The 20,377-nt window shown below is 42.8% G+C and overlaps 1 protein-coding gene across 1 annotated transcript in view; it reads right to left on the reverse strand.

The window, feature by feature from the left end:
* CNTN6 (contactin 6) overlaps positions 1-20,377 on the reverse strand; it is a gene marked incomplete at its 5' end in the record, with an annotated part of 54,483 nt that overhangs the window by 23,795 nt on the left and 10,311 nt on the right. Inside the window, 3 exons of the mRNA XM_010141935.1 lie at positions 13,921-14,071; positions 15,129-15,258; positions 18,608-18,744. Of these exons, the coding sequence (XP_010140237.1) occupies positions 13,921-14,071; positions 15,129-15,258; positions 18,608-18,744 (418 nt within the window). The remainder of the gene's footprint in view (positions 1-13,920; positions 14,072-15,128; positions 15,259-18,607; positions 18,745-20,377) is intronic.

Raw genomic sequence — 20,377 nt, forward strand, 5'->3', positions numbered from 1 at the left:
GCTGGGGAAGGGCTTCACTCAAATGCCACACTGCTTACATCTGAGAGAAACCAGTAAGTCACAAATCCACAGGAAACCAGGCTTCAGCTATTCCAGCACTCACAGAAGCACTGCATTATTTTTTTATATTCCTCTTTTAATTGACATTTAAATCTAATACAAGAACCCTTTTATAAAAAGACAATATCTAATTCATGCATCTCAGCTTGGATATTTAATATTTATTCCGAACAACATGAGAGTGGATGATGTAATGAATTATTAAAGGAAACGAACAGTAACAAGAGCAGAAGTTGAAGCTGGCAGTAATATCATAGCCATTAAACACACGGAAAACATGGTACTGCCTTGCTGCCGGTATTTGTATGCTTGTAGCTATACGCGTAACACACATTAGAGCGTGTTCCACTTCCCGTCACATCCTCCCAGCCTCTGGGCTGATGAAGAGAAGCACTAGACTCTGATTTCTCGAGGTCTTCTTGCTTACATCCCCCCAGTTTCACGTCTCCCACTCTTGTCTGACCTCACCCTGCTGAAAGACCTGAGCAGGGCAGCGGTGGATTTAGGAGAAAAGCTGAGATGTCCCGGCCGTGCCAGGCCATTTGTCACTGGGGTGTGGAGTTGAGAGGGGAAGGGATTTAGGAATGAAAAATCCTTATCTCCTCGGCAATAACCACCAGGTACTGCAGCAATTGCTTAAATGCATCTTGTAGTTGAGAAGAGAAGTTCAGGTTTAATAATCCATCACATACCCATCTTAAACTGGAGTGGAGCAAAATACGAAGCAACAAAGTACACTCTTCAATGTAACGATACATCAACAAAATGACGTTTTTTGGAGCATTGCTGCTGCCTTCATGACTGTGCATCAAAAGGGCTCCTCTCCCTCCCAGCATGGGGACAGACATGATGACAGTGTTTCAACGTCAGGTTTAAATAGGAAGAAACTTTTGCAAGTTTTCCACTTCTGCCTCTGCAACTTTCTTTGCATTAATGACACATTTCTTCACATCAGTTTGCACAGGCCACAAAAAACCACCCTCGTTAGAAACTGCTGGTGGTAAAATAGGGGACTCAATCAACTGGGTAGCTAACGCATGGTGGCTTCATCACACGGCATCAAAGAAGATCCATGTGTGAATCAGAAACTGGTCATAAATTGGGTACCTGAACAATCCGTTATAACAAGCCCCCAAAGTGTCCTTCTCACTGCCAAATATCGATGCCCTGCTATTTTTACCGCAGCTGCCCCTATAAGTGCTAGGTACAAAATAGAATCCAGAAGTGGATATGAGGCAAAAAAAGACAATCCCACTCCCCAGAAGCTTTCAATGTAGGAAAATAAACAGGAAAAAACAGTCTGTAAAAACACTGAATAATAAAGGGGAGGATCTTTGAATGCACAGGCTCTGTGCTCAACCCCCTGCGGATTCCTGACAGGGGCTTTTTCACCAAACTCATGTCTTGCTCAGATTTTTTCCCTGTATTCCTCATTAGGAGTTGAGACCCAAATAATTCCCAGCTAGTTTATTGGCTAAGAGGGGTTTGTACCCACTCAAGAGCTGACAAGGTAATGTCTGACCTGAAGAAATGCTGTTCTGAAGCAGTATTTCAGTGGCTGGGCAGGCTGGGGATGGAAGAGCTCTGTCAAGGGATCAAAATGGAGCTCAGCAAAGAGAAACCATGAGCTAATAAAAGCTCCAGAGTTGCTTGAAACTGAGGTCGTGCTACCTGAGGACAATTAAGGAGTTAGCAGTAAATAAGATACTTGGGCAGAATTTATGTAAAAGCACAAAAGACTCCAGAGTAATTAATTAGCGGGGAAGGGAATTAAAGGAGAGGAAAAAAAAGTGAGTAATTTCTAGCTGTACTGAGGTCTGTGTCAGGAGAGGGGTGAGAAAGCCGAGCACAGCAGAAAACCAAGATGATGCATTTCAAATGCAAGGAAAAAAGAGCAATGTGAAATACCGACCCGGCTGCCACGATCAACAAAGTTGCCATAAACTTCCTCAGAGCTGTGACTTTGCACCGTGGGTGGGTTCAGAGGAGCCACACTTTATCCTCTTCCATTTGTCTTTCAAATAATGGAACCGCGATTCTGAAGGCAAAGGGAATATTCCCTTTACTGGGCTTCGGATCAAGCTCTACCAAATGATTTAAAAAGAAGCTGTGAAACGCACGTCTCGCCAGCTGAAAACTGTTATTTTTCACAGAATTTTAGACGATGTGAAGGCTACAGATAATAATTCTTAACATTTGCTTCAGAACACAAGGTAATGCCAACGACTGCAGCAAGGCAGAAAAGTTTAACTTGTCCAACATAACGCAAGTAGAACATTTTGTCTGGCAGGAAAACTGGGCTGCTCTCCCTAGCAAATGAGTGCCTGATGAGGGGTGAACAGCTGAAGATCTGAGGCAGGTCTGATAAATGCATCCCTGCGAAAGGAGGAGGAGGAGGAGGAAGGGTGAAATGAGCTCCTCGGGACAGAGGCGTTGATAAAGCCCTGTGGCAGCCAGGGATGCCATAAACATGAGCCTGACTCTAAACTGGCTTAGTAAATGCTTCAATTCTTACCAGACCAGTGCTGACGCCTGCGTTCCTGCCTGAATCACACCTCTGGGTAAACAGATCAATTAAGCAAAGTTGCTCCGAGGAAGAGAAGAGATGAAAACCCGGTTAGCTGAATCCGTACAAAGTTCCCGCACACACAGGCTAATTAAAAAGACACAGAAATATCATTCCATGTGTAACCAGCCTGGGAACTTGCCCTGCAAACAGGACAGACACCCGACAGGACGGCGTTCCCTTCCTGTGGATCGTCAGGAACACAACAGCTCTTAAAGCCCCGTTCAGAGACACGTCCAGCCAATTCTCCATCTGCACGATGCCCGTGGCAGAGGGTGAGGCAGGGTAAGGATGCAGCGGCAGGTACCACAGGCCTTTCCCAGCACCGAGTGACCTGTAAGTCAGGGTTGGGATCCAGAGGTAGTGCTTTTCTATACTGGGCGATTCAGGAATGAAGCCAAAGCCCTCTGAGCCTCTGCAAACGCTTAGTCCCACAATTTGTGGGACTTAGTCCCAACAGTTTGTGAGAAGTTCACTCCATTGTATTGGTGTAAGCGACTTCCTTTGGTTTTAGTCTACTCATTCCACCGGATTGATCCACCTCCTGGTCCTCTCCGAGTGACTCCAGTAGCATACAAGATAAGCATTACATGCAGGAAGGGAAAACAAACCGCCTGCCCAAGAGCTACGGGAGTCAAAAGTTTGTGTAACGTTCCAAAAGAATAGTCTGCCTGTTTCTGTGGAAGACATGAGACTGGGAAGAACTAAGAGCTCATTAAAATTGTTACACATAACTTTTTAAGTAAAGAACTTGAGAAATCAAGCAGGGATGATAGGTACAGCTTTTAATTAACCAGCCCAAACAATCCATCTCCGAAAGTGTTGTCTCATGCGAACAAAAGATTGTTGATGGCTATTTGCTTTGATCTTAAGAGCATGAAAGAATAATATGTATTTAACAAGGTTGATGGAAAAATAAAATCTGAGAAAAGAAAGAGGTGTCAACTCATTAGATTTGAAAGCGTGGCCGAGGTAATTCTTGTGTGCTGCTCTATTGTTCAACCAATAGCTTTAGAGAGAGGTGTGACTTTAATTTGTGGATGTGAATTGCTTTAATTCAATACCGCAAATGCCTTTGAAATCCCCGTTGGAATTGGCTGGTGTAAAACTGGGGGTGAATCAAGCCGCCTTCTGCAGGTTCCAGCCCTGCCAGTAGGGTGGCTATCTCTTCAAGGGCATAAAATAATTCCTTTCAAAAGAAAGTAACCCTGATACACAAAGATTCACGCTTCTTTTCTCCTGTCTGCCTCTGACATCAAGTGTCTGACACCTCATAATGTTATTGAAGTCATCATCACAGCGCCGTGCAGATAAAAAGACGGTACTCGGGAGCCGATGAAATCAGAGGCAAAGTCGTTTTTATTATCCGAGAAATCCTATTTGAAGCCATGTCTTCCCAGTCTCACTTTACTGCTCAAGAGCAAACCCTCTCTCGCTTTCCGAGGCTATGAAAAGGTGTATTGTTTATAAATTCCTACAGATACGCTGGCAGACACTGAGACAATAACTGACTTGTCTCATTTTACAAAGATTGAGAAGCATGAGAGAGGCTGAATTAAAAAGTACAAGAGGAAGGAAGTGAGAGGCAGAAACATAAGCACAGCTCTCAAGTGACTCAGAATTACTAGTGATTTATGCAGCTGTAAATGTGAATAAAGTTTGACTGAGTGAATGAATTCTACCTGCTGATGACAGCTCTGGTATTTTTGAAAAGGTCCCAGGGAGTCCCATCTGAGATCCGTCTGTCTCTATTTTATGTTAATGATCTTTGTACCTGTTTATCCTCTTCCGAGCATAATTTGTATGCTAATAGTATTGCCATTTAATAAACTATGTTTAAAAGAAGATTTTCCTTATCTGCATGATGATATAAATGAGCTTCAGAGTTGACTGACAATTAACTGGAAATAAAATAAACAATGCAAAATCAGTGTTAACTCTTTGGATCAAAACAAAATCGCACAATCTAGCTAAACAGTCCTCTTCAAATATTTTAGAAAAGAATACTAGCAATGCTAGAAGGTGACACTGTTCCTTGCTATTTCCTAAAAGCTCCCGCTGTTGCTAGAAAGGGACATTATTTGTGCATATTACCTCTGCAATTTAGGACCACAAGTATTTATTTTGTGTACATATACACAGATATCTGAACTGAGTTCTGCTCTGCCAGAAGGTTTGCAGACAACAGACAGGATTGTCAGGAGATCGTGCCCCCTTTACCAGAAAATAGCGAAAGTGGTTTGTCCTGTCTTTACCATCCTCAGGTATGAAATGGGAGGCAGATGTTTTCTGTGATGACCAAAGGAAAAAAGTGACAAAAACACCACGTCTGTAGACACGTGTCTAATGCTGTTGTAGTAACACGGCTCAAAACTGGCAGCCACTGGGCAACAGCACCTCTGTGTGTATGGGAAAGAAAGACGTGCCAACCAAACCACGGGTTTAGCGACGAAACAAACAAGCAACCCCCCAAAATGCTGCTTGTCATGGTTTAACCCTTCCCGCTTCCTAAACTCTTGTGATAGTTTTAAGGTGCTTCTGAGCCTGTTCAAACTCAGGGTGTTGCTTTAAACAAACGCACACCTCTGGTCTTTCCCCACAAAGACAACTTGGTGTTCTAGTTAGAAGCCCACTGATGGTTCCTCTCTCCTTGCGTCTGTCCTTGCCCTGTTTCAAATCTGTGTTTGAACAGTGGATGTCATGAGAGGGGAGGTGGAGTATAATCCGGGTCTGAGGCAAGAGCCATAGCTTACCACGTCCGGGCAAAAAGAAAGATTTCTGGGTTATTCGTCTACCTTGTGGATAGGAAATAATGCAACATCCTATTTACTAGCCAGATGTTGATTAGTCTGAACTTCCACGCCAGAAAAGAATAGTAATGAAATAGTACACTGAGAAGGAAAGGAGCAGGGACAGACTGCGGAATTCTGTGGTGAGAATCCAGGTAGAAAACAAACGGAATTGCCAAAGAAAAAAAGTTGCCAATTTTTCTATTTGCCAACACATTCTGCTGTTTTTATGAAATCTTTGTAACTGTGGAATGTCACAGAAGAGTTCTTTCAGCACAGGGTGGTGTGCCCACACTACGACTGTTCAATCTAGTCCCAACATTAATCACTGCTTTTTATGATTCAGGCATTATTAGGAGTTCAGACAAGCCACTCATACAACCAAAGTCGCTCCAGATGTAAAACCAAGCCCTTAATATGGGGCTAAAGTAGAATTTAAACAGTACATGAGGTCTTGAATTACCCTCGGCATGGGAGTTAAATTCACTTACAGGAATCTTCTTCCCTATCTGCTTGTCAGAACAGATTTCAAAGCTAAAAGTACAAAAAAACCTGCTGTTAACTTTTAAGTGTTCTGTATATACAACAAGCAACCGACTCCAAGGACACAGCTTGGTTCTGGCTCGCTTTCAGCAGCCCTGGGCAGCGTGTTCATGTGCACGCCTCCCCCGCCCCCCCCCAGAAGAGATAAAACAGTACGGGAGAGAACTGCGCTCATCGTCAGAGATCGCAGCTTCCACGGCGGTGGCTCACCTTTCAGCTGCACATGCCCTCGCTCTGATGTCCTCGGCTCTCGTCACCTCCAGCTTCTTGGCCTGTTGGTTGGGCTGCCTTTGGGCTCCTAGGAAACCCTGGGGCAATCCTCACCGGGCTATGGAATTTATGCCTAATTTGAGCGATAACGATAGGGACTGTATGCAGTTCACTGAAGGGCTACGCTCACATCCTCGCTCAAAATATCGCAGAGCGTAGCAATCTTCTGTCTTTTTAATGTGTGAGTAACATCCTACCACTTGTGTGTGTCCCTTAAGCAGCTCCTCTGTTCACTGAAAATTTGAAAAGTTTTTTAGTTCTCATAGAGAAGCAGTAATGAAATAGCAGTATTTATTTGTAATAAATCCCATGGTTAAAGCAGAGGAGTCAGTATCTGCTGCAAACCCTTCGCATTGGCCAAGCACTAGCCACATTTCACGGTGCCGTTCCTATGCTTTTCTCACATCACCCTTCACACCCAAAAGGAGCCCAGAAACTCCCTCCTAGAAGACTCTGTTCACCATGTCTACAGCATGACTGGCAACAGTCCATGTGCCTGTCATGGTAATCGATATCTTCCTGCTCCTTTTTACAACACCTCCCCAACATAGCCTGATCTATCTCTTCCCGTCAATGTTTTCAAAAATTCCAAGTTGAAAACTTTGGGGATCAGGAACTCTCTTTTATCGGGTGGTTGTGCAGCCTGTTCTTCATCCGGTATTTCTGTACGCTATGGCAATACACACCGGAATAGTGCAACAGTATTCATGGGCACAGCAACACAATTTGGACTAGAACAGAAGCACAGAAGGTTGCATTCTCTCATAATTTTTTTTTTTTGTGCAAACTCCTAATTAGGAACCTTGATTCACAGCCCGCTGAAGTCAATGGGAAAACTCCAATGAGATTAGCTGGCTTTGGATCAAATCCTGAACATCAATCAGAATGCGTGCACGAAGCAGAACACGAACTGAATGGGAAAGAGGGCACATCACTGACATTCACAGGGGGTTAGCTTACTGCCACGCCGTAGGACACAGAAGAGTGACAGATTGCTTGGGACATCTCAGCATGTAAGATGACCCCTCAGAAAGGCTCACCTCAACCAAGGTTCCCAGGAGCTGAGTAGGAACAATTTAAAATTGTATTAGAGAGGTGTCGTAGAGAAGGGAAATTGTAATACATCCAGCATCCCGCAGGTTGTCATCCTTTCCTACACGTGAGAACATATGGTTCATTTGCTTACTTGAGGCTCACGCTATCTGATGTGCTAAACACTATTGCATTAAGTAGTCAGTAATACATGATGAAATTAGGTTTATTGGCTTGTTCCATTACAAAACTCTCTAAGGAGAGAGAAAAGAAAGGAAAAGCCCTTTTCTTATGTCTTCCACTGCACTGATACTCCCTGCCTGCTGCCTGCCAGCCTTTCATTGGGTCAAGTAGCAATGGGGGTTCCCTTCTGCCTTCTCGTTACTCTGCAGTGGATTGACTTCAAATGGAAAGATGACTGAGAAAGAAGAAAGTGGAAAAACAAAGCAAAATCAGATTAAGAAGAAAAATAAAATATTGCCTTTTTCTTCCTCTCATCTGTGCCCATTCTTCCTTCTCCTTATATCTCTCTCCTCATCTTTCACTGTGGGGAAAACACAAGGAAGGAAAGACTGAAGGTACTTCAGGTCAGTCTGAGGTGTTTTCAGGCAAGCCTTGGGGTGTAGAACTCGTCTTATACCAACACCATTAGTTTTGCTGGATCACCAAATATTTCTGTCACGTTTTATGTTCCTCCTAGGTTCAATGATATTATTCAGAAGGAAGCATGGGTAAATGCTTACACACTTACGCCTACAACCAATGCTGAAAACAGAAAAATACCACTGCAGTTAGCAAATAAATATTCAAGGAATATAGCTGCTTCCAGTAATCTTTTGCAATACCCTCTTCTCTGCTACCTTTCATATAGAAACCGAGATCACTGTAATCTGAGCGCAAGATATTTTAGCTAGAACATAGCATAGTCCTTGCAGCTCTCAGCATTCCCTCGGGAAGGATGTAATGATGGGTTTGACTGGTTAGCACCCAATAAGGAGTCGTAGTGTGGTCTGAGAGATGAAAAACCAAAGCAATTCTCTTCAGCAATCTCAGGTTGTGTAGGAGTTTTCATATCTTAATACCTAAGTTCAGACCAAGCACTGAAAGCAGGCAGGTAAATCCATGCCTTTGATTTCTGCCAATCTATTTGTTAGCAAGGAATGGAACTGAAGTGATTAATCAAATTTAGCAGATGTGGGATCAATGCCACTGGTTCCCTAAGCAAAATGAGGATTTCATCAAGAGATAAGCTTGATTTGTATTCATGTTGACTTACAGCGATGGTGTCCGAGATAGCTGGAATTGCTCTGACTGCTGATGCCCACACTTCAACTGCTCTGTTCAAAAACTAAAAGAGGAAATGAACTTCTGATAAGACAGAAGGGTTGAGGCGTATCATCAAAGCTATGCAAAGCTTTCTGCAGTAGAAAACCAGGAAGGATCAAAATGAAGATACTCTTAATCCAGGCTTCAAAAACCAGACTTAAAAAATGAAATAATAGCAATATTAACGTCCCACTGCTATTCGCCTGGCCCCACTGCTGTAGAAAGCTGGGAATGGAATGGTAGAAGTGTTGGAATAGCCTAAGAAAATATCTTCTGTAGAAACTTGTTGCCAGCATACAGATACCAGCACTACTTTTATACTTTTATCTGCAAACAGCGGGTGATAAAGCAGGGTGGTTTGCGGCAGTAAGCAGCACGGCAAGAAAAGCTTCTCCCTGCCTGTGCTACTCATCTGGTCTGACTTCAATATAGGTAGGGCTTTCTTTCTTTCAGACACTGTGGACAGCTTTCACTCCCCCAGCTTTGCTCATCAAAAAGTTAGGCATCTCATTTGAGCTGGAGGTGCCTGCCAGGGAAAAGTAAATAACTACCTTAGACTGCATATTGACTTCAGCTAAATAAAAGTTTAGTGACATCAATCTCCTTTGTTAGTAGAGCAGAGCAAATTTTGGAATTTTCAATCCATTTTGTCTTGATTCCTCCCCAAGCAGAATTTATTTATTTATTTATTTGAAAGATAATGGATATTCTGGAAGGCTTCAGCTAAACAAACAGTGTTGACATTCTGGTAATTGAAATGTTTCATTGAAGTTGGTTGAACTGCCCTGACACATTTCTTCTCAAATTGGTTCAAGCTGAAATGCTATTTCACCGGACAGTATGGTCTGTATGTTGTATCTGATCGGTGGATTAAGGACTTCTCTTGTTCACCAATTAATTGCCTTTCTTTTTTTAACTCCTCATTTCTCTAATTCTAACAGCAGTCACAAGGCAGAATTCTTCTCCCAAACAACAAAAATGTGTTTAAAATGTGCTAAAACGTTGGTGGTTTAGGGATCTGACTCTCAACAGTGCAGCAGCAGAAGAAAGGCAGAAGCAGATGGTGGCTGCAAGTTCTCTGAAGGCTGTTGGAGAATGGTTCTGCCCCGGAGACTGGTAGAGCAATTCCGATGCCTTTAGCCAGGGAAACCTGCGGGGGCCTTGCGTTTCACATGGGGGCAGGAAAATCCCCTGGAGTCTGAGGCTCCAAGGGGCAGCTGTAGGACCTCAGCCATTACCAGAAAATTCCCTCCACCCATAGTGTTAGAATTCTCCAGCCACAACATCTGCTCAGTTTTCTTTGCACAGGGTTGTTGAAGGACAGCTTTTCATTTCAGCGCTTAATCATTCTCCCAAGTTTCCTTTCAGTAACAGAAATAACCTGAGTGCCAACCACCAAAAACAAGCGGGGCATGGGAGAATTCACCACGTGGAGCAGCTTTATTTACGGCAGAGAACGACCCTTCACAGAGATGGGACTGGGCTGTGTCCAGGAGCCAGCAGGTATCGAGCATAATTTATTGACTCCTAAACATTGTTCCTGTCCAGTCCCCAGAAAACAATTTGAATTATGAATATTTGCTTATTACTGATTATTAATGCATGGAAAGTGCTGTATATGACTAATGCATTCTTTCAGCCTGCCTCATTTCTCGGCTCTCCCTCAGCTATCCTCATTTAAATTCTGAGTGGAGTGAATCACATATGTTTATATGCATCACTACAGCGTTTGGGGATGCTCAGCTCATGGTGAGGGAATAGCACCTCTCTCCGGTAAAGCAAAAGGGCTTATAAATCTCATTTATTAAAATGCTTTGATCAAAAATTTTTATAAAATAAGTTTTCCATGAGGGTCCTGATCCTGAAGCTACCAAAAGCTATAACAAGACATAAATTTGTGATGAGTGTCTAGACTTGTACATTTGCTTTAATTAATAAATGAATGTTTCCTTCTACTCGTTCTTTTCCTCAGTGCACACATGAGATAATAGAAGTGTGATGAAGAAAACTCCCATTGCACTTACTGTGAATATATGACACACATGAAAATAGCTCATATCCCTGTCAGATTCCACAGGGTGGGAATTCAGAGCATGAAACTTCTTTTTCTTCATCTCCATTTCTACGTTGAGCTAAAATCCACAGCACACGCCAGGAAAAAGTTGTGTATATGGCAAAGAGCAAATAGAATCTTTTCAAGCCGATGTTATTGCTCCCCAAAGCCCATTTCCCAAATCTTTGATCCAAAGGAGATTAATTGCCCAAAAGAAGACCTGAAGCTGTACTGCTGCATGGTCCAGCGAAGCGGGTTGGGGGATCATGTGAAGAGGGTGCAGGTAAAACCACCCAGGATTAGCCAACCGTGGAAATTCTTTTCAATTCCTGCAGCTGAGAACCTTGAATTCCCTCTCTAAGGTGCCCAGCAGAACGAACCAGAGGTAAATCCCACTACTCAGGGGGTGAGCCACATGAATGAGGGTGGAATTTAGCCGTTCCTGAACATTTTGTACTAGAATACTCAATACAGGGGCGTCATTAAGGCTGGAAAGAATAATCAGAGCTGGTACAAGTATGTTCAGGCTTTGCTTTACTATCTAATATAAAATTGATTGATTTGGGGATTTTTTGAAGGACTTACATGTATTCTTCAAATGCAACACGACATAAAGCAGAGTATACAAGCTGCTGAAGATGTGGGCGACGATGTGTTTGAGCTCAGAGAAGATGAGAGTCAAGCGGGGCTGAAGAAAACTGTGTGCCCTGAAGAGGGTCTGAGGACCTTCACCGCCCACTGTGGTGAGAGATGCAGAAGATTACGCTTCAGGCCCAGCAAATAATATGTTTTTCAAATTGCAGGGGCCTGAGTACTGCAGCTTCATAAACATAAAAAGGCTTGATAAAAAAAAACCCTCAGAGAAATAAAATAAAAAACATTTCATGGTGCTTTTGTTCATCTGGATAGTCTATTAATTAGCTGTTCCTCATTAGCACGCTTCTCCTTACAGACGTACATCCTAGTGTTAAGATAGAGCAGCGTTACCTTGTCATATTAAGATGACACAGAGCAGTGACCATGCACACATGACTACCAGGAACAAACTATTATTGTGAGTGAAAGAAGGCAAAAAAAGAAATCTTCTTTTGCCTCAGGGTGGAATAGGTCTAGTTGCACTCTTTCTGCAACAAAAGACTGAATTTGTCTAAATCATTCTGAGGAAGCTGATCTGACTTCATTAGCAATGCGTCCATCGCAGTTTTGCCATCATAAGAGATGGGTAGTACATTTTTTTCAGCATTTATAGCCCAACCAAATATTTTAAATAAATAAATTTTAAAAAGCCAGTAGAGGAGTCCATAGCGATTGTAATTGCAGCACAATAAAATGGGAAAAGAAATTAGGAAAACTTAAGTTAAAATAGTTAATCTGTATTCGACATGTCAGGGTTTAATTGTATATATAGAGAGAGAAAGGCAGACCAGGATCTTTCTCTTTTTTATAAGCAAAGATAGACATGATTTTAGTCCTTTAACTAGCTGTGTACTTAATGACAGCCATGCCAACCCTTATTTCACGTTCTGCTTTCTGTCACAAAGATCTCTGGCATGATACTGTAGGGTTGCTTTACTTTCTTTTCTTTAAACCCATGGCATTAGCTATTTTATCAGTTATTATTCAAAAAAACTGATAAATTCGACTGCTCCAGTGGTCACACTGGTAATAATGGTTTTCACACAGAGTTTAAACACTCTCTCCCTTTGCCTCAGTGTAAATCCTGCTCCTTTTGTTTACTTCTGCCTCGCAGCAGAAGCCCTTCTGGGATGCTCAAAAATTACGGCGTGCTTATAATTATTGTTAGTAAATTCTACAGAAGCACAAGTAAATACTGTTTGTAGTGCGTAAATATTTTTTATAAGCAAATCAGATGGGGAACGTCAGGGTACTGGAACCTCAAGATCTAGGCTTCATCCAAGTGTTTAAATTGTAAGATTTAAACTGTGCTCCTGTTCTCCCCAGTGTCAGCTAACCCACAGATGACCTGCGGTGAACTGCGGCCCGAGCGTGTTTGCCACCCGCTGCAGGGATAGGCTGTGTCTAAAGGAATGAACAGGCATTGGCTGTTGAATTGTCCGTACAACCAAAATGCAACACTAGTGAGAAAAGTATTTTTCGTCATTAGCTGAGCAGTTGAACAGAAAATACAACTGCCTTTAGGGAAAAGTGGGGAAAAAATACTGGGAAGTTCTCTATGCCCCGTGGCATGGATTGCCTGCCCAAAGGTTTGTGTTCCTTGCGAGTACCTGTGTGAAATACTTCTCAGATTTGCAATTTCTTTCACATACACTTCTCTGATTTCCTTTCAGCTGTACTGTTCATTATTGCACTGCGGGACAGAGAACTAGTTCTCTGTGTCACAGCTTTGGGGAATGTTGTTTTAATGAATTATAATTATTAATTAAGTCATACGTGACCCAAACTAATCTACCTGAGCTGCTGTCCTTGTGTGCAAAATCTGGCATGCAACTTGGTGCTTTATGAATTACTGATTCTGCTTTCAGTCTTTGAAAACAATAATGTGATATCTGTGAAGTGACAGATGCCGAGAAAGATGCCAGTTCTTAGACACTGTTGCCCCTTTCATCCGTATCACCCCAGCTGCATGTTGTGCAGGCTGCTCACAAGGTACTCACACCACTGAGCTGCTTTTGATTTTAACGCTCCACCACTTAATTGAAGTTAGCACGTAGTAAATTAGACGGTTCACAGCAACTCCCAAGTCAGCTGTTGGCCACCACAGACAAAATGTCAACAAAGCCCTGCCAAACACCTCGCAACCCCACACCAGTGGGTGAGGGAGGATACCAGTATGCCAGTCCAGTGGCTAAATCCTGCCTAAGCAGAAGAGACAGAGAATATGGAGGCAGATTTAGCTAGGGGTTATTGTACAACCTGTACAGATGCGAAGCAATTATGCCACAGCCTGGGGGTATGTTCCCCTTCCCTGAAGCCTCCACTGATGTCTCCTACATGAAGCTGATTTGCTCAGGCTTTGTGCGTGGTAAACAGTCAGCTCCGATCACGCTGCAGTGAATTAACTGCTGATGAACACAAACGTATGTATCACCCCATTACCCGCGTGTATTCCGCTTGGCTTTGTTCTCAACCAGCTTTACATCTGCAGAACTCTGTGGCCACTGCTAAAGACAAATAGGCCTCTGGCATCAAAGCTTTCCACCGACGAGCTGTCAAAAGCAATACCAAGCCAGCTGTGTTTCCGCGTTGTTTAAATGGTACCACTGCCACAGAGAGCGCCGGCAACTGGTTTGTGACAGTACCTTTTGTTCTGGCGCAGAACCTCCGAGCCCTTTCTCCAGTTAATCTCGGCTCTGGGAGCAGCGCTGGGTTTACAACCGATTGTAACTTCACCTCCAACTTGAACAACGGATATTTTTTTCACAGGGTTTTTGGAAAAATCAGGTGCTGCAGCTGAAAATAGAAAATAAAGAAGAGCAGAATGCTGTGCAGCTGACGAGTTACTAAATGAACTCGCTAAATTCATCTTTGAGTTACATAGTAGGGGAACGCAACAATCGCTTTGCTTTGGAGATTTCTACAAAACACGAATAATGTATTGATGTACCAAAGAATGGGTGGGATTCATTGTATCCTATTCATTATTTATCTTTATTTATGCTGTTTCTAAACTGCCTACCTAGAAACTGTGCTGACAACCTTCCCTTCGGGTTAGCTGCAGATTGGGAGCTCTGTTGGCGATGAAGAACGAGGTTCCTGAGCAGAGCTGTGTCAGCAGGATAAAAGTCACCCTCCTGAGCCCAGCCACGGGTATTCATCGGCAGAGAGTATTCACTTACACAGTTTCTCAGTGTCTTTCTGTTCATGAACTGACATTGCTTTCTGAAAAGGTGTTTATTTTTCCAGTAATTTATGTGAAAATTCCCCTCTTTGGGGAGGAGAAAACACAGGACCTGTACAATAGCTGGCTGCTCTTGAAGTCCATGTTTATTGGTTTCACTAGTACTTGGCTGCTGAGCAAACTTTCTATTTGGATATAACAAAATACTTTTCATAATACAGGAACAAATTCCCTTTTATGTTTGTCTCTGGTAATCATTAATGAGATTACTTGCTACATATTATTTGTTTTTATGTACGTATTTGCCATATGTTCTTTGTTTATAGTTAAAATTATTTTCCTCGCTTTCTCAAATGCCTTTTAAAAGCTGCAGAATAACTATTAATAACTCAAAACACTAAGTGAGAAACAGCATTCATGAAACTAGTGTGTACGTGATTAAAAAAACCCCAAAACAGCAGACATGGGATAGATTCTTCCCCAAAACCAGCCATGGAAAAAAATATTAAAAAACCCCACATTCACATGGGTGAGGAGCAAGCAGCAAAGAAACATCAACAGACTCGAACTGCCACGTGGAATTCAATCTACTCATTTCTTAATTTCAAACTTTCCCACTGAGTGTCCTCTCACAGTTGGTACCTGCTCATTTTAGTGGTATTTACTCACCTATCACCCGCAACTCAGCGTTGGCATAAATAGTATCGTACTTGTTTTCTGCCACACACTGATAGAGGCCAGAGTCTGACATATTCAGCGTAGGTATGATAAGAGTTCCATTTTCTATTTGAATTCTTTCCTGATAAAAGAAAAACAAGCAAAACACATTGTCAGAGCCCATGAGTGTACAACCCCAAAGTTGTTTTGGTATCACACTAATGCACCTGATCTTAATTCAGAAGCAGAAATGTTATTTTCTTGGGAGCAATGTCGATGAATACATCAAAACCACGCTGGACACCTCAGCCATATGATGGTGGTTGTGTTTTCAGACCTCTTAGCTCTTCAAACTTCTCAAGATCTCCAAGCACATGTTGCAGAGTCATTGCCTTGGGCAGGTTTGCCCAGATGTTCCAGCTGTGGCATGTGTTTCTCTGCCTTGCTGAGCTGTGCATCTGGGGCTGTGTTCAACCCTGAAGCAGATGCAGAAGTAGCTACTGCAGGGCAGGTCCGGCGGCTCCGGCCTGGGAGCCTGGAGCATCTCCCATATGGCTCCAGGAAGCAGCACCTTCAGCCCTGCCGGAGGGTGCGGTGAGCATGACCTACCCCCCCTCACCCCATGAGATGAATCCGATGACGATAACCTAAGATGATCAGAAAAGCTCCCCAGGAGACAGAGGTGCTCAAATAATGGAAACGTTTCAAACGTCATCAGATCACAAGTCACAAAGTGATCCACTGAAAAATCTCTCCTGAAAGCCAACGCTTTGAAACTCCTCTTGGAAACCCACAGGCAGCTGCTCAGATCAGAGGGAGAACGTGCTCCTCATGGCTTGCATTTCTATACACACCACGTTTCCTCAGTGCAATTTTGCTGAAATAGAGGAAACTGCACAGTAGGTAAATTTGGACTGGAGTTTGAGTTTTGGTGTATTAAAAGGAGTTTTATTTGCTCCATTTTTGCAAATAGAAAAAAGCCTGTTTCACGCTACAAGCATAACTTAAAGCTAAATATTTTGTGATTTTACTATCACTAGCCTCCGGAGACAATAACAGCTCCACTGCAAAGTGTAACACGGAGAAGGAGAAGAGATTATGATCCCCAAAACAAATCAGTTTGGAAGAAACCTGCAACAGGGAATATAAATTCCATCACCAAATGCAAGTCTGAAACATGAAATATTACTATTATTATTATTAAGCTGCTCCTTTTGTCCGTCTCTTCTGCCTCTGGAGCAGCAAAGGGCACATACCTCGGTCGAGTCTGCAGTACAGCCTTTGCTGAACGGCTACAAGCATCTAAAATGTATTTGAGAACTGCTGAGCGTATATAACCCACCTTGCTGAGCTGCCACGGAGGGGCCAGCAGCACAGCCGGGGGGGGCAGATTTCTCTCCCCATGCTCCTGCAGCAGGCGGTGGCACAGACTGAGCCATGGAGTTCTGTTTTCCAACGCTCTGGCTTTTTCTTGGAGGTTTCCCAACCAAGAACTGACCCAGCCCAACCTCATTTAGCTTGGAAATTTGATGAGAGCAAAGCCTGCGGTTGTATGGCTGGTGTATTGCAAACTAATTAACATTACAGGACTTACCCACTGCTAATTTTTTTTGAGGCTCTCACTACAGATATTTTTTCATACTTAGTTTTACCTTCAGGCTGTTTGCTATCCTCTCGATGCGTTCTATTTTTACAAACACCCTTTGAATGTACCCCCCCCTTCTGAAGCAACGCTCGTGCTTCAGACACGAGCCCCGTTCCCCACCATTCTCTGCTGGCTCTTTTGAGCTGTGCAGACAAAGAGGAGAATAAAGCACTCCATGTTCACAAGCAGGGATAATGCAGGGATGAGCAACCAGCTGGCAGGGAGAAAGGTCTGACAAAGAGTAGACAATACCCTCAGGATCAGCCCCAAGGTGGAAAGCGTCCCAGGGTGCTCTTCCCGTGCTATTTCCAACAGGCAGGGTGCTGTGACAGACTGAATATTTTATTACACCTCCCTTGTACTTTCACCTCCAAACTACCCGTTTTGTCCATCGAGCAATAACATTCAGCATTTTGTTGCCTGAAGTATTCCATCTACAATACACTGTCAGAACGGTGAAAATGCTGGTGGAAAATGTGTCCGCAGAGTGTTTTATTCTCTTTTATTGAAACGATGCAACTGAAGGGTGACAGATTCTAAATACAACTGTCTTCAGAGAGAGAAATGAAACAATCTTGCTTAGGAAGAGGTGACTGAGTAGAATGATCAAGTTAGGAAAAACTGCTATCCAAGTAAATTCTGCTGGCCTTCTCAGATGCTACTTGGGTTCTGTTTAGGAGAAATCCAGCCGAAAATCATATGGAAGATTGGACCCCCCTCCAATCGCTTCAAGTAAGTCCTATCAAGTCAAACAAGTGCTGGTTCTGCAACCCAGTAGGTGCTAATTTGCCCCATATGTTTTGGAAATCATTCCATATCTGTTATTGCTAGACAGAAATTAATCACAGCATTATTTTTTTCTAGCTGAGTAAAAATGCACCACGGATGAGCCACGTCATTCTATACCCGACAGATGCTGAATAGATGCTCAATAATAAAGGAAACCTTGGCCTCACAGAATGCAAACACAGCAGACACAGAAGACATTCATTCTCCATGAGGCTGCCAGCAACTGAAGATGGGAAGATGGACGTGCCAGAGCTTGGCCACCACAGGAGTATGATTATAACCTGGAAAGAGGCACAGCTGGTTCTCAAAGACTTGTCTACGCAAGTATCTGATCAGGTTTAAGCGTCTGAGCTCCAGTTCATTTCCCCTCTCCACCTGCACTACTTCACTACTCCCCACTGGGTCCTTCTTTTGCCTTTTAGTGAGATTTTTCATTTTTTCACCATTTCCTTATAACATTGTACGGTTTTTTGTAGTCTATTACGCCTCTACCCAGTGCCAGGAAAGTATTGACCTCAATATAAGTGATTCTCATAGCTGACTGATTAATTCAGTTAAAGGATTACCATCAGAATGGCCATACTGCATGAGACCAAAGGTCCATCCAGCCTACAGAAGAAGAACAGAAACAGAAGAAAAGTGCAAGTGAACAGGCTGATCATTTTGCAATGCCGATTCTGAAACTCTCTTCCACCATCAGCTGGCATCCTACCAGCTTCCTAAACTACAAATGTGTTCAGTGTTTCTGGACAGACCTTTCTTTCACTACGATTGGCATTTTTAAACTCATCCTTACTTACTGCCAGATCTTGCAGCAATTAGATGCTCTGTAAGACAAGTCATATGAATAAATCTCTGTATGAAATATAGAGATACATTTTCAACAAGATGAACTCCAAGAACCTTTGTGTTGCAAAGGGTTTGTGCTATTATATTTATTTTGATACATTCACCTTCAGATCTGTTTCTGATAAAGAGGTCAAATGAATGTCATGACTAAACCATGTAAAAACAAAAAAAGATGAGCAGGAAAGCAAAGGAGACGACAGGGCCTTACCTCTGATGTGAGGGGCTGGCCGTTTTTTAACCAGCTGTAGGAAGGGCTCGGTTTTCCTTTTGCCTTACATTCCCAAAATAAACTGTCATAGAGAGACAGAAAGGCATTTTGGATTTTTTTATCCCATTCAGGGAGTGCTGAAACAAATATGCAAACCATTTTAAGCAGGAGAAAAATTATTTGGCTGGAGATATGCTGTCATTAATTAACGACCTGAGCAAGGCTAATTAGTATTTGTCCAACACATTCTTCTTATATTGCAAGCAAAACCTGCACAACAACTCCCTGGCATTAAACTTCAGGACTAACTTGGGAAAATGTTAGAGATCAAGCGGCCAGGAAGTTCAGTTTAGATGATATTCATTTTTATGGCCAAAATTTGCAGAAGCCGTGATTGGATCTGTGTACCAAATCCAGAAATATCAAAATCATTAGCCAGCGGCCAGGAAAAATCATGGACTGTAAATACTATCCCTCTGTTCTAACCACATACCTGAGCCCATGAGGTCAGGTTGTGGGTTCTTCAAAATTTACAACACAAATCCTACACAAAGGAATTAGGGCTCCTCAGATGAGAACACCACCCTCTGAATACCCGTGGCACACTGGACGCTATTGCTGCATGAACGCAGAATTGCAGGAATCGTCTATGGGCTCTGGAAACATCCAACCAAGGACGGTTGAACTGAGCTGAGCAGGAATTAGCTTGAGGCAGGCTGACGTTTAGAATAATTGTCAAGATACAGATGGATACGGGACCTAGGGAGAACAACTAACGCCCACCTGACTTCGGGATAGACCAAAGCCACATACAAGCGAGGTACTAGGTCGCATCCCTCTGCCTCCAGCGTGAGTGGCTGGTGGCTTAACATCCCATGAAAAAATTTTGGCTGGGTTATTAAATCATAATGCTGAAGCGTCCATAAATATATAAACATACACACACACATACACATAGTTCCCACATAGAGCAATTTTATTTTAGGAAGAGAATTGTTCTCCCTTGAGACTGTCAGGACAAGTCTCCTCTACAGCATGGCCTGCGGGTAGCTCACAACTCTGCCCCGATGCTACTCGAGGTTGTCCAACACTGCATTGATACAGCGCCACGAGCTGCTTTCCAGCATGGGGAAGTACCTGGGATACAGCTCACCATGCTTTAAAGTGATTCGAATTACACGTCGTTTTTGTTGCTGTCGGAGCAGGAGACCTAGGAACCACACTCAGAGCAGCGGCCAGGGAAGATGAGCTACCCGTGGAGTAAAACCACCACGGCACAGAAATTAAGCAAGAGGAAGTAAATACGTAGGTAATACTCCAGCCCACACCTAATATGATTAAAAAATCTCGTGCAGAAGCTTCATGAGTGCTGTTTATATATTTCACTGAGAACAGCTATTAATTAATTCACAAAACACATTTAATAAGCACATTGTTTTAGATTGTATTAACTGATCCTAATTTAGTAATTGCCTATGCTGTTATCAATCATGTCCAGGTAATCTACTGAACTTAATTTTAATAGAACTGCTTGATTGATGTTTTGCAAAAATTAGTGAGCATCGAGAACAAAAATCACTCTCTAAAAGCAAAGAAATAATTAAATACTCAAACCAGCAGCAGACTGCTCTGCTCCTGGAACATATCTTAATATTACCCATGGCTGCAGGAGACTGGTAGCGTATCAGCAAAGCCTGCATCTCTTCATTAAAAGAGATTTACCTAAAAAATAAAATAAAAAGCCTTGCCAAGGTCTTCTCAGCAGATGTT

Source organism: Buceros rhinoceros, unplaced genomic scaffold (assembly GCF_000710305.1).
Source record: "Buceros rhinoceros silvestris isolate BGI_N320 unplaced genomic scaffold, ASM71030v1 scaffold13898, whole genome shotgun sequence".
Taxonomy (NCBI): Eukaryota; Metazoa; Chordata; class Aves; order Bucerotiformes; family Bucerotidae; genus Buceros; species Buceros rhinoceros.